Source organism: Telmatherina bonti, assembly GCF_933228915.1.
Source record: "Telmatherina bonti genome assembly, chromosome: 2".
Classification (NCBI taxonomy): Eukaryota; Metazoa; Chordata; class Actinopteri; order Atheriniformes; family Telmatherinidae; genus Telmatherina; species Telmatherina bonti.
The window spans coordinates 42,532,096-42,547,286 of record NC_136620.1 but is presented as its reverse complement, the minus strand read 5'-3'; the positions used below and the strand labels follow the sequence as shown (position 1 = coordinate 42,547,286).

General features: G+C 42.3%; 1 protein-coding gene across 1 annotated transcript in view; it reads left to right on the top strand.

Annotated features, from left to right (window-relative positions):
• Nucleotides 1-11,984: 11,984 nt before the first annotated feature.
• fanca (FA complementation group A) overlaps nucleotides 11,985-15,191 on the top strand; it is a gene marked incomplete at its 3' end in the record, with an annotated part of 54,493 nt that continues 51,286 nt past the window's right edge. The window contains exons 1-3 of the mRNA XM_079258404.1: nucleotides 11,985-12,042; nucleotides 14,284-14,396; nucleotides 14,850-14,946. Coding sequence (XP_079114530.1) covers nucleotides 11,991-12,042; nucleotides 14,284-14,396; nucleotides 14,850-14,946 — 262 coding nt within the window. The 5' untranslated portion in view covers nucleotides 11,985-11,990. The remainder of the gene's footprint in view (nucleotides 12,043-14,283; nucleotides 14,397-14,849; nucleotides 14,947-15,191) is intronic.

Here is a 15,191-nt window from a genome sequence, read left to right as displayed (position 1 = left end):
CTGATCCCTTATTAATCCCTATAAGTTTTAGGGTGATCAGATCAAAATTGAGAATTTTATAGTGATTTATGATGTCACGCCGCCGCATGGAACTTCGCCATGGCGTCACGGGCACGCCGTGCGGTGTAGAGCAACGTCCTTTATCAGATCTCTTCACCAACATGTTTTGTGATGCCTGAGTGAATTTGGGCCATGTGGTGTCCACCAAGCCAGAGTTATGGGTGTGTGAGCAAAAAACAACACTTTTGACCTCCAGGGGGCGTGGCTATTTCATAATCAAAATATTGACATATAGAACTCTGTAGGAGGGGACTGCCATCATATCTAGCAAATGTGGTGCAGAAATGTTGCTTTATGGGGGAGTTATATCCGTTTAAGTTTTCATGGCGAGACATCAAACTTTGAGGCCCCACCCCTCGTAAACTAAGTCTCCTATTAGAAGAAATAACACAACATTTAATCACACATGCCTCCTGAACATCCTGAGCAATTTGTGGCTCAGTGGGATAAAAGCTCTAGGACGAGTTCGTTAAAATGCGAGGTGCTAAAACGCCAAAATATTGACTTTGACCTAAAATGGCCGCCTTCCTGTCGACATTTCACCATGACATTAAGAGGATTTTTTTTTCGCCCTTGCATGTAGATCATGTGTATGAATTTTCATAAAGATTAACGACATGCAGTGGCGGGGCACCTAAAATAGGTGGCGCTCTCGTTCAGTTTCGCCCAAACATTCTGGAGCACCTCAAAATATCAAATTTTTCGTATTCCCTTGGGGGGGTACGCAAAATTTGGTGAGTTTTCGAGCACGTTCAGGCCTCCAAAAAAGCACGCGAAGTGTCCGAATAAAAATAATAATAATAATAATAATAATAATAAACACTGCAATTACAATAGGCCTTCGCACCGCCAAGGTGCTCGGGCCTAATAATAATAATTAAAACCGCAAGCGGTGATATAGGCCCTCGCACCATGGCGCCGCTCGGCATAATGCCACCGCCTCCCCTGGCAACATCCTTCCCATGCCTCTCTCAACCTAAAGTGCAGCCAGACTGCACTTCAGGCCATTTAGGCCTTATGAAGGGTCAATTCCTGTCACCAAGGGGCGGGGCTAACTTATCATCTAATTATTGACATGCACAAATGTGAAGGATATGACTGGCATCATCTGTAGCAAATTTGGTGCAGGTTGGTTGTTTGTTGTGAGAGTTATGTCTGTTTTCCTTTTCATTGCATCACATCTGCTTTGCTGCCCCGCCTCTCCTAAATGATATCCCCTATTAAAAGAAATAGCACAACTTTTAATCACACATGCCTCTTAAGCATCCTGAATCATTTGGGTTAAAGTTGGACAAAATTCTTAGAAGGTACTTCTCAAAATGCATGGCAAAGAAAATGACAGAAATTGCCCCAAAAATGACACCTTTTTCAAAATGGCCGACTTCCTGTTTCATTTAGCCCATATGTCCAAGAGACTTTTTTGAAGGTACTGGGAGGGTCTACAAGTGTCCCGAATCATATCCATGTCAGTCAATGTAGTGGGCGGGGCTGATTGATTGAAATATTGTAGGGGGCGCTATGGAGCCATTTACTTTCTTTTCCACTATATTATAATTTTACTCTATTAAGGACATAACTGTCATGACTCATGGCAAGTATGGTGAAGATCAAAGGTTTCATGGCTTTGTTACAGGTACTTCCTGGTTCACGATATCAGACACTTGTTGTTGCCAAGGGGTGGTGCTAGTTCATAGTCATATTATTGCATTGTATATTTTGTTCATCATGGGACTGGCATCAAATGTAGTGATTCCTGTGCTGATATGTTGTTTTATGTGGGAGTTTTATCAATAAGTCTTTGTTAATGAGACATAAAACTTTGAAGGGCCGCCCCTCCTAAACTAAATCTTCTATTAGAAGAAATAACACAACTTTAAATCACACATGCCTCCTGAGCATCCTGTGCAAGTTGGGTGTCAGTTGGACAATATCCCTAGGAGGAGTTGTTTAAAATGCATGGCAAAGAAATGACCCCAAAAATGGCACCTTTTTCAAAATGGCCGACTTCCTGTTGAATTTAGCCCATATGTCCAAGAGACTTTTTTGAAGGTACTGGCAGGTTCTCCAACTGTGCTGAATTTTATCCATGTCGGGCAATGTAGTGGGCGGGGCTGATTGATTGAAATTTTGTAGGGGGCGCTATGGAGACATGCTCCCTTTATTCCATTATGTTTCAATGGGGCTTAGTTCAGGACCTGACTGTCATCAGTCATGGCAAGTTTGGTGGCGGTCCAAGGTTCCATGGCTTGGTCACAGGTACTTCCTGTTTCATGGCGTTGGACCGCCATTCGCCATGTCCCGTTTAGCGTAGCGACTTGAGATTTTTATTGTGGCATCATGAAAGGGTTTGACATGTTTTGGAGGAGGCTCAAGTGTTTTGGACCATATGCTTAGAAGCATGACCCTCAAACGTGGAAAAAACCACTTCCTGTTGTAAGTGGGCGGGGCTTAAGTCTAGACCAGCAGTGGTCACATTAATCTGTTCAGGACTGATCCCTTATTAATCCCTATAAGTTTTAGGGTGATCAGATCAAAATTGACAATTTTATAGTGATTTATGATGTCACGCCGCCGCATGGAACTTCGCCATGGCGTCACGGGCACGCCGTGCAGCGTAGAGCAACGTCCTTTACCAGATCTCTTCACCAACATGTTTTGTGATGCCTGAGTGAATTTGGGCCATGTGGTGTCTACCAAGCCAGAGTTCTGGGTGTGTGAGCAAAAAACAACACTTTTGACCTCCAGGGGGCGTGGCTATTTCATAATCAAAATATTGACATATAGAACTCTGTAGGAGGGGACTGCCATCATATCTAGCAAATTTGGTGCAGAAATGTTGCTTTATGGGGGAGTTATATCCGTTTAATTTTTCATGGCGAGACATCAAACTTTGAGGCCCCGCCCCTCGTAAACTAAGTCTCCTATTAGAAGAAATAACACAACATTTAATCACACATGCCTCCTGAACATCCTGAGCAATTTGTGGCTCAGTGGGATAAAAGCTCTAGGACGAGTTCGTTAAAATGCGAGGTGCTAAAACGCCAAAATATTTACTTTGACCTAAAATGGCCGCCTTCCTGTCAACATTTCACCATGACATTAAGAGGATTTTTTGTTCACCCTAGCATGTAGATCATGTGTATGAATTTTCATAAAGATTAACGACATGCAGTGGCGGGGCACCTAAAATAGGTGGCGCTCTCCTTCAGTTTCGCCCAAACATTTTGGAGCACCTCAAAATATCAAATTTTTCGTATTCCCTTGGGGGGGTTCGCGAAATTTGGTGAGTTTTCGAGCACGTTCAGGCCTCCAAAAAAGCACGCGAAGTGTCCGAATAAAAATAATAATAATAATAATAAACACTGCAATTACAATAGGCCTTCGCACCGCCAAGGTGCTCGGGCCTAATAATAATAATAATAATAATAAACACTGCAATTACAATAGGCCTTCGCACCGCCAAGGTGCTCGGGCCTAATAATAAACACTGCAATTACAACAGGCCTTCGCACCGCCAAGGTGCTCGGGCCTAATAATAATAAACGCTGCAATTACAATAGGCCTTCGCACCGCCAAGGTGCTCGGGCCTAATTAAAACCGCAAGCGGTGATATAGGCCCTCGCACCATGGCGCCACTCGGCATAATGCCACCGCCTCCCCTGCCAACATCCTTCCCATGCCTCTCTCAATCTAAAGTGCAGCCAGACTGCACTTCAGGCCATTTAGGCCTTATGAAGGGTCACTTCCTGTCACCAAGGGGCGGGGCTAACTTATCATCTAATTATTGACATGCACAAATGTGAAGAATATGACTGGCATCATCTGTAGTGAATTTGGTGCAGGTTGGTTGATCTTTTGTATATAGTTGTGTCTTCTGTTTGTGGATCATAGACTTTTCTCTGTGGGATTTGTGGTGTGTTTATACACTGTTAGATCTGTATTTATTACAGTCATAAATTGTAATAAACTTTTATCTTGTTCCTGTATGATCACATCCTACTGCAGTTATTTAGATGACTTGAATGTATTGAATAAATGGGGAAAAGCATTTAAATTTCTTTATTTTAAAAACGCTTCAAAGTGTACAAAGTAGCTCAAATTACTTAATTAGTAACACAAAGTTATACGTAAGAAACAATACAATCAACGAACATGTAAACAATAGATTCCACAGAAATGCTATTAAATTGTGGTTTACTAGAAAAAAAAAAAAAAAGAATCAAACACCAAAAACAAAACCAATGTTGTGTCTGTGCAGATCAGGAAACTGCTCTTCAGTAGCCACACAGCAACTGGGAATCAAGCCTTGTTTCCTTCTGAGGAGCTGGGATGTGAGTCTTCTTAGGTCCTTCACATTTATGTCATCAAGACGTCTCTGCAAAATTATACAAAAGATTGGTTAGATAAATAGAGCCACATTTTACTAACTGATGGAAAACAAAGTGAAAAGTGAAAGATCAGATTTTTTAGTGAAGGTCTGTGTCTACCAACTTTGTTCAGAGACTAAGTTAATATATTACTGTAATATCTAAAACTAATGTCTGGATGCCAAAGCAACAAGTAGCATATGGAAGACAGAGCAGTAGGTAACAAGCTCAAATATAAAATTACATTTATGTTACAACAACAAATAATACATAAAACAGTTACCATTGACGAGGCTGAAGTTAGCTTCCGATCCGCAGCTTATGGCTGCAATATGTGTAAAGGGCAATTACACTGAATTTTTTGGAAACACCACCACATTAGACCAGGTACTGACAAAAAACTGGTATAGTATGTGGAATATTTTAGCCCACATTTGAAGAGTCTAAGTGTTTTAGTTTTTTGTCAGGACCTGATGTAATGTGGTCCAGATGCCAAAAAAGTCATGAAATGACCCTTATTTGCATTTTCACAAATAGAATAAAGATTTCACAAATCAGACACTATGTTTTATTGAATCTGCATAGTATGTGGAATATTTTAACCCAGGTTTTAAGAGTCCAAGTGTTGTAGTTTTTTGTCAGGACCTGGTCTAATGTGGTGTTTCCGAAAAATTCAGTGGAATTGCCCTTTACACATATTGCGAATCGGAAGCTAACTTCAGCCTCGTTTACCATTGTTGGTTATTGGAATACTGTGGAATTCCTGTAATAAATGTTTTTTATCAGTAATATCTTGAGACAAAACAGTGAACATGAAACTGCATTTTACCTGTACTACAGCTAGCCAGTCACATCTCTGGAAGCTGCAGGTCGTCTTCCTCAGACTGACCCGCTTGTCCTCGGACCGTCCACCAGCCCTGCCTCGGCCTTCCTGGCAACCTTAACATGTCATATTCATCACTGAAAACAAGTGTGTACACGGATCATCGCTGTAACAACATTCAAACATGTAAATTCTGCATTATGTCAGTGTCTGACTGCCTGTGTTAGGCTGATTCAGTCTAACATCAGCTGAATATATGCAGAAATATTAATAAAGTTAGAATTAGCCAAACAACTATAGCTAGCTTAGCACGTAGCTTAGCCTCTTCTTAGTACCACCGTTTATTCCATACGCGATATTGTCATTTTTACGTACTACTTTGCAAAAAAAACACCATAAGAGAGTATCATTTTCAGCATGACAAAGAGCCTGTTGTGTTAACAGTTACTCACCGGTTCATGTGGAGCTGAAATACTGGATGTCATCACACAGTTTGTAAATAAACTTTGAGTCTTGTGGACGGTGACGGTTCCGCTGTATTTAGAGGATGGGAGGGGTGAGGAGCAAGTTTAGCTCACTACTTCCGCCCTGTGGTGGTTTGTAGAGGTAGCAGTTGTGTGGTTTTGCTCACTACATGGTGTTTGCCACCTAGTGTTGGAAAGAATCGCTTTGAAATCTTACATACTCTGGCTTCAATAAATTGAAAAAAATAATCTAAAAGTGGATCAAATATGCCACAGTGTTTAATGAAATTGAAAAAAAAATCCCACCAGTTTTCCATAAATGGATGTTACATTATTTTTACTTTATTCAAAACAAGAATTAGCTGCTCATTCTCAGAACCAAAGCCTCAGATTTTTTCTTTTTCATGTAATCCCCCACAGTACAGACAAAGAGCAACAGGGAGGAATAATACATAAATGCTTCAAGTTTAGTTTTAATTCATTATGCTTATTAACATGCCTGTGACATTTGTTAAAAACTGTTAACATCATTTACATAAATATAGTTTTCAGTAACTTATTGTTGTAAGTATTAGCCGCACTGGATGTTTTAATCACTCCATCAACAGAGCTGATCCAATACCACTCTATCCAAGAATCCGAACAAATGTCTATAAATCAAAGAGCAATCAGTCTGCTTCTAAACAAGAAAACACATATGAAACTGATTCACATAATTAATAATTCCTTCAGATGGACCTGCATGTTCATCTGTACATACATGTCTATAAATATGGTTGGTTGTTTTTTGTGGGAGTTATGTCAGTTTTCCTTTTCATTGGATCACATCTGCTTCGCTGCCCCGCCTCTCCTAAACGATATCCCCTATTAAAAGAAATAACACAACTTTTAATCAGATATGCAGCTTGAGCATCCTGACTCATTTGGGTTACAGTTGGAGAAAATTCTTAGGAGGACCTTCTCAAAATGCATGGCAAAGAAAATGACAGAAATGACCCCAAAAATGGCACCTTTTTCAACATGGCCGACTTCCTGTTTGATTTAGCCCATATGTCCAAGAGACTTTTTTGAAGGTACTGGGAGGGTCTACAAGTATGCTGAATTTTATCCATGTCAGTCAATGTAGTGGGCGGGGCTGATTGATTGAAATATTGTAGGGGGCGCTATGGAGCCATTTACTATATTTTCCACTATATTGTAATTTTATTTTTTTAAGGACATAACTGTCATGACTCATGGCAAGTATGGTGAAGATGAAAGGTTCCATGGCTTTGTTACAGGTACTTCCTGGTTCATGATATCAGACACTTCTTGTTGCCAAGGGGTGGGGCTAATTCATAGTCCCATTATTGCATTGTATATTTTGTTCATCATGGGACTGGCATCAAATGTGGCGATTCCTGTGGTGATATGTTGTTTTATGTGGGAGTTTTATCAATAAGTCTTTGTTAATGAGACATAAAACTTTGAGGGCCCGCCCCTCCTAAACTAAATCTTCTATTAGAAGAAATAACACAACTTTAAATCACACATGCCTCCTGAGCATCCTGTGCAAGTTGGGTGTCAGTTGGACAATATCCCTAGGAGGAGTTGTTTAAAATGCATGGCAAAGAAATGACCCCAAAAATGGCACCTTTTTCAAAATGGCCGACTTTCTGTTGGATTTAGCCCATATGTCCAAGAGACTTTTTTGAAGGTACTGGAAGGTTCTCCAACTGTGCTGAATTTTATCTATGTCAGTCCATGTAGTGGGCGGGGCTGATTGATTGAAATTTTGTAGGGGGCGCTATGGAGACATGCTCCATGTATTCCATAATGTTTCAATGGGGCTTAGTTCAGGGCCTTACTGTCATCAGTCATGGCAAGTATGGTGGCAGTCCAAGGTTCCATGGCTTGGTCACAGGTACTTCCTGTTTCATGGCGTTGGACCGCCATTCGCCATGTCCCGTTTAGCGTAGCGACTTGAGGTATTTATTGTGGCATCATGAAAGGGTTTGACATGTTTTGGAGGAGTCTCAAGTGTTTGGGACCATTTGCTTAGAAGCATGACCCTCAAACGTGGAAAAAACCACTTCCTGTTGTAAGTGGGCGGGGCTTAGGTCTACACCAGCAATGGTCACATTAATCTGTTCAGGACTGATCCCTTATTAATCCCTATAAGTTTTAGGGTGATCAGATCAAAATTGACAATTTTATAGTGATTTATGATGTCACGCCACCGCATGGAACTTCGCCATGGCGTCACGGGCACGCCGTGCAGCGCAGAGCAACGTCCTTTACCAGATCTCTTCACCAACATGTTTTGTGATGCCTGAGTGAATTTGGGCCATGTGGTGTCCACCAAACCAGAGTTATGGGTGTGTGAGCAAAAAACAACACTTTTGACCTCCAGGGGGCGTGGCTATTTCATAATCAAAATATTGACATATAGAACTCTGTAGGAGGGGACTGCCATCATATCTAGCAAATTTGGTGCAGAAATGTTGCTTTATGTGGGAGTTATATCCGTTTAATTTTTCATGGCGAGACATCAAACTTTGAGGCCCCGCCCCTCGTAAACTAAGTCTCCTATTAGAAGAAATAACACAACATTTAATCACACATGTCTCCTGAACATCCTCAGCAATTTGTGGCTCAGTGGGATAAAAGCTCTAGGACGAGTTCGTTAAAATGCGAGGTGCTAAAACGCCAAAATATTGACTTTGACCTAAAATGGCCGCCTTCCTGTCGACATTTCACCATGACATTAAGAGGATTTTTTGTTCGCCCTTGCATGTAGATCATGTGTATGAATTTTCATAAAGATTAACGACATGCAGTGGCGGGGCACCTAAAATAGGTGGCGCTCTCGTTCAGTTTCACCCAAACATTCTGGAGCACCTCAAAATATCAAATTTTTCGTATTCCCTTGGGGGGGTACGCAAAATTTGGTGAGTTTTCGAGCACGTTCAGGCCTCCAAAAAAGCACGCGAAGTGTCCGAATAAAAATAATAATAATAATAATAATAATAATAATAATAATAATAATAAACACTGCAATTACAATAGGCCTTCGCACCGCCAAGGTGCTCGGGCCTAATAATAATAATAAACGCTGCAATTACAATAGGCCTTCGCACCGCCAAGGTGCTCGGGCCTAATAATAATTAAAACCGCAAGCGGTGATATAGGCCCTCGCACCATGGCGCCGCTCGGCATAATGCCACCGCCTCCCCTACCAACATCCTTCCCATGCCTCTCTCAACCTAAAGTGCAGCCAGACTGCACTTCAGGCCATTTAGGCCTTATCAAGGGTCACTTCCTGTCACCAAGGGGCGGGGCTAACTTATCATCTAATTATTGACATGCACAAATGTGAAGGATATGACTGGCATCATCTGTAGTAATTTTGGTGCAGGTTGGTTGTTTTTTGTGGGAGTTATGTCAGTTTTCCTTTTCATTGCATCACATCTGCTTTGCTGCCCCACCTCTCCTAAACGATATCCCCTATTAAAAGAAATAGCACAACTTTTAATCACACATGCCTCTTGAGCATCCTGACTCATTTGGGTTAAAGTTGGATAAAATTCTTACAAGGAATTTCTCAAAATGCATGGCAAAGAAAATGACAGAAATGACCCCAAAAATGGCACCTTTTTCAAAATGGCCGACTTCCTGTTTGATTTAGCCCATATGTCCAAGAGACTTTTTTGAAGGTGCTGGGAGGGTCTAGAAGTGTCCCGAATCATATCCATGTCAGTCGATGTAGTGGGCGGGGCTGATTAATTAAAATATTGTAGGGGGCGCTATGGAGCCATTTACTATCTTCTCCACTATATTTTAATTTTACTCTATTATGGGCATAAATTTCATGACTCATGGCAAGTATGGTGAAGATCAACAATTTCATGGCTTTGTTACAGGTACTTCCTGGTTCATGATGTCAGACACTTGTTGTTGCCAAGGGGTGGGGCTAATTCATAGTCATATTATTGCATTGTAGATTTTGTTCATCATGGGACTGGCATCAAATGTGTCGATTCCTGTGCTGATATGTTGTTTTATGTGGGAGTTTTAGCAATAAGTCTTTGTTAATGAGACATAAAACTTTGAGGGCCCGCCCCTCCTAAACTAAATCTTCTATTAGAAGAAATAACACAACTTTACATCACACATGCCTCCTGAGCATCCTGTGCAAGTTGGGTGTCAGTTGGACAATATCCCTAGGAGGAGTTGTTTAAAATGCATGGCAAAGAAATGACCCCAAAAATGGCACCTTTTTCAAAATGGCCGACTTCCTGTTGAATTTAGCCCATATGTCCAAGAGACTTTTTTGAAGGTACTGGGAGGGTCTACAAGTTTCCCGAATCATATCCATGTCAGTCAATGTAGTGGGCGGGGCTGATTGATTGAAATTTTGTAGGGGGCGCTATGGAGGCATGCTCCATTTATTCCATAATGTTTCAATGGGGCTTAGTTCAGGGCCTTACTGTCATCAGTCATGGCAAGTTTGGTGGCGGTCCAAGGTTCCATGGCTTGGTCACAGGTACTTCCTGTTTCATGGCGTTGGACCGCCATTCGCCATGTCCCATTTAGCGTAGCGACTTGAGGTTTTTATTGTGGCATCATGAATGGGTTTGACATTTTTTGGAGGAGGCTCAAGTGTTTTGGACCATTTGCTTAGAAGCATGACCCTCAAATGTGGAAAAAACCACTTCCTGTTGTAAGTGGGCGGGGCTTAGGTCTACACCAGCAATGGTCACATTAATCTGTTCAGGACTGATCCCTTATTAATCCCTATAAGTTTTAGGGTGATCAGATCAAAATTGAGAATTTTATAGTGATTTATGATGTCACGCCGCCGCATGGAACTTCGCCATGGCGTCACGGGCACGCCGTGCAGCGTAGAGCAACGTCCTTTACCAGATCTCTTCACCAACATGTTTTGTGATGCCTGAGTGAATTTGGGCCATGTGGTGTCTACCAAGCCAGAGTTCTGGGTGTGTGAGCAAAAAACAACACTTTTGACCTCCAGGGGGCGTGGCTATTTCATAATCAAAATATTGACATATAGAACTCTGTAGGAGGGGACTGCCATCATATCTAGCAAATTTGGTGCAGAAATGTTGCTTTATGTGGGAGTTATATCCGTTTAATTTTTCATGGCGAGACATCAAACTTTGAGGCCCCGCCCCTCGTAAACTAAGTCTCCTATTAGAAGAAATAACACATTTAATCACACATGTCTCCTGAACATCCTGAGCAATTTGTGGCTCAGTGGGATAAAAGCCCTAGGACGAGTTCGTTAAAATGCGAGGGGCTAAAACGCCAAAATATTGACTTTGACCTAAAATGGCCGCCTTCCTGTCGACATTTCACCATGACATTAAGAGGATTTTTTGTTCACCCTAGCATGTAGATCATGTGTATAAATTTAATAAAGATTAACGACATGCAGTGGCGGGGCACCTAAAATAGGTGGCGCTCTCATTCAGTTTCGCCCAAATATTGTGGAGCACCTCAAAATATCAAATTTTTCGTATTCCCTTGGGGGGGTACGCAAAATTTGGTGAGTTTTCGAGCACGTTCAGGCCTCCAAAAAAGCACGCGAAGTGTCCGAATAAAAATAATAATAATAAACACTGCAATTACAATAGGCCTTCGCACCGCCAAGGTGCTCGGGCCTAATAATAAACACTGCAATTACAATAGGCCTTCGCACCGCCAAGGTGCTCGGGCCTAATAATAATAAACGCTGCAATTACAATAGGCCTTCGCACCGCCAAGGTGCTCGGGCCTAATAATAATAATAATAATAATAAACGCTGCAATTACAATAGGCCTTCGCACCGCCAAGGTGCTCGGGCCTAATAATGAATGGAATATTTAAAATAATGTAAATAAAATGCAGTTAAACAACACGATACAAATTGTTATTATAAAAGTGGTATTGCAATGATTTTGATAAAGAAACCTGAACCTAAAACAATATTATGAAGATGAAAATTAAAGGAAGAAAACCAGGCAATCTGACAGGTAAACGCAATGCTAAACGCGCTGATGCTAAATGCTAAAACTCCGGAATAGTCTCTGTTTGTCCTCCCGGCGGATGCTCGCTCCTGATTGGCTGCAGTCGGGACCAATGAGAGAGGAGAGCGCGAGGAGGATCACCTGATTCATGAACCGGGAAAGCAAACCGTGACAGCAACGTTTTACCGCCGTTTTCCCTCTAAAACCGCATTAATCCGCAAAATAAAGACTAAACTTCCTCGGCAGACGTTTAATCAGCGACAGAAAATGTCTCTGAGTGTGTCTGTGTCTCCTAAAAGGACTGGGTCCAGCCTGCTCGGTGAGTTAAACTTATTACTTCATAAAACAGAAATTATATTTCAGGTCGGCTCGTTTCTGACTTTATGTTTGACTTTATGTTCATGTTCCGGTACATGTAAAAGAAAGAGATAAAGAGAAAAAGAAAGAAGCTCAGTGTATCAGGAAATGTCCCTCAGCAGTCTAAACCTATAGCAGCATAACTAAGGGATGCTAACCATCCCTAGCTATAGGACTTATCAAAAAGATAAGTCTTCAGCCTAGTCTTAAAGGTGGGGAGGGTGTCTGCTTCCCTAACACTAACTGGGAGCTTATTCCATAAGAGAGGGGCCTGATAACCAAAGGCTCTGCCTCCTGCTCGGCTCTTTGAGACTCTAGGAACCACAAGTAAGCCTGCAGTCTGCGAACGAAGTACTCTGCTTGGTATATAAGGAACAATGAGGTCTTTGATATATAGTGGTGCCTGGTTGTGGAGGGCTTTATATGTAAGGAGAAGGATTTTAAATTCTATTCTAGATTCAACAGGCAGCCAATGAAGAGAGGCTAAAACTGGAGAAATATGATCTCTCCTGCTGGTTCTGGTCAGGACTCTGGCTGCAGAATTCTGGATCAGCTGAAGGCTTTTCAGGGCATATTTAGGACAGCCCAGTAATAGAGAGTTACAGTAATCTAGTCTCGAAGTAACAAAAGCATGAAGCAGTTTTTCTGCATCACTCTGAGACAGAATGTCCCTAATTTTGGCTATATTACGTAAATGAAAGAAGGCTGTTTTAGTAACCTGCTTAATATGTGGGCCAAAGGACAGGTCAGGGTCAAATATTACTCCAAGGTTTCTCACTGTAGCACTGGAAGCTAAAGTAATGCCATCCAGGTTCATTACAAAACCGGAACATTTAGCTCTGAGTTTTTCAGATCCAACGAGAATTACTTCAGTCTTATCTGAGTTTAAGAGGAGAAAATTTCTAGACATCCAAGTCTTTATGTCTATGAGACAATTTTGTAGCCTATCGGGCTGATTTGTTTCATCTGGTTTAAAGGATAAGTATAGTTGAGTATCATCTGCATAACAATGAAAGTTTATTCCATGCTGTCTAATAATTTTGCCTAAAGGGAGCATATATAGCGTGAAGAGTATTGGTCCAAGTACAGAACCTTGAGGAACTCCATGACTTACTGTAGTTTGTCAGGAGGACTTGTCATTTACATGAACAAACTGAAGTCTATCAGATAAATATGATTTAAACCAGCTTAACGCTGTACCTGTAATTCCAATCACCTGTTCTAGTCTCTGTAACAGAATGTTATGATCGACTGTATCAAATGCAGCACTAAGATCAAGCAAGATAAGTACGGACACAAGTCCTTTGTCTGAGGCTATAAGAAGGTCATTAGTAACTTTCACCAATGCTGTCTCAGTGCTATGATGAGCTCTAAATCCTGATTGAAACTCCTCGCATAAATTATTTCTGCTCAGGTGGGCATGTAGCTGAGCGGAAACTATTTTCTCCAGAATTTTGGACATAGTTTCTGACTTTATGTTTCTGACTTTATGTTCATGTTTCTGACTTTATGTTCATAGAAGAGCTGAAATGAAATGAAAGCTTCTTTCTCTGCACCAGAGGAGAGATATGAGGATGAAACTCTGGTGTTTTCCGGCTTTTACATGTTTGGTCCTGAAGACGTACGAACCTCCAGAAACATCAGCTGATCGTTCAGCTGGAAATCTGGCAGGAAAAAGGCTAAAACTAAAAGAAAAGACCTGATTATTATATAACCCAAGCATTTACAAGCCTATGCTAAACCTCACACACACGTGTGTGTGTGTGTGTGTGTGTGTGTGTGTGTGTTGTCCCTCATGCCATCGTTCCCTTTCATGTGGACAATGGGACCAATCCCTGGAAAACCACTGGTTTCTGTTGTAAACAGAACTGGAAACCAGTTGGAGTTTTCCAGCAGCGCTTTTCCTGGGTCAGCAGCTGCGGATGCTGCTCCAACATCACTTTACTAGTCTGTCTCTGCTGGAGACCGCTTTATGTCACGGCGGTCCAAAGTCTGGCATCGGCACCTCCTGCGGGTCTTCCATGTTTCCTGCTTCAACACACTTGCTTCACATTTAACGAACCCAACAGCCTATGAAGTTCTTCACAATGCCGTCAGACGCCGTCAGGTGTGTTGGAGCATGGATGCGTGGGATCCTGCAGGATGGAGGGCCGCCGCCGGAGCCCGGCCTTGTCTGACGTGTGTTTCCTGGGTTTGGTGTCAGCTGGCCGCGTGCTGAAGAGGCCGAAGCGGGACGACGGAGAGCAGCTGCAGGAAGCTGCCGTCCAGCTGCTGGACCACAACCTGAACCTGTGCAGCCTGTTCAGGGAGGCGGGGGTGAGTACCTGCTCCAAGGCTGGGCTCGCCACACCGCTTCAGGGACGACGCCCGGCCGACGTTTATCAGATACTTCTGGGTTTTTATAAAAGCATTAATGCAGTTAAATCTGATAAATATTAATTTCTAACACATTAACGGATAAACAACAAAGTCAGGAAACAAGTTATATTAAGATGTGAATCTGGCGTGGTGTCCACCAGAGAAGAGGATTTTGGGCATGTAGAAGTCTCAGCGGAGAACCAAACCCACCAAAAACCACTTTTCCTGCTCATTTCTGAAGTTTTTCAGCCGTTTCATGTTTGACTCTGTGAGAAAGTGCAGCGAAGAGGCAGGTAAGCTCTCGGCGCTCTGCAGCGCGTTACGGGCCGCCTCGCGGCGAGCTGCTGACTGATGGAGACGCGGCTGAAGTCCTGACTCATATAATAAAACAGTTTTTCATGTTTCTGCCAGAATCCAGACGTCTGCAACGTTTTCTGCTCTCAGAAAGACCAGAAACCTTCGTCATCCTCCGGAGGCGGTCCTTCTGGGAGTTCAGGCTTGTTGCTGGGTAAGAGCGTGATCCCACCGTCACACATCAACACGGTGCACGTAATCAGTGCCAGATGTCACGTATGGCAAGCCAAAGAGGTCATAACTCGCCACTCCACTTTGCAATGAATCGCCATAAAACACGGCGTTTCGGTAAATGGTGAAAAAAAGGCGTTCTCTGACAACGCCATCAAACGTCGTCATACGTAGTCGATGCCGTCTCCGCTACGCGGCATGGCAGCAGCCAGTCGGTGACGTGAACGT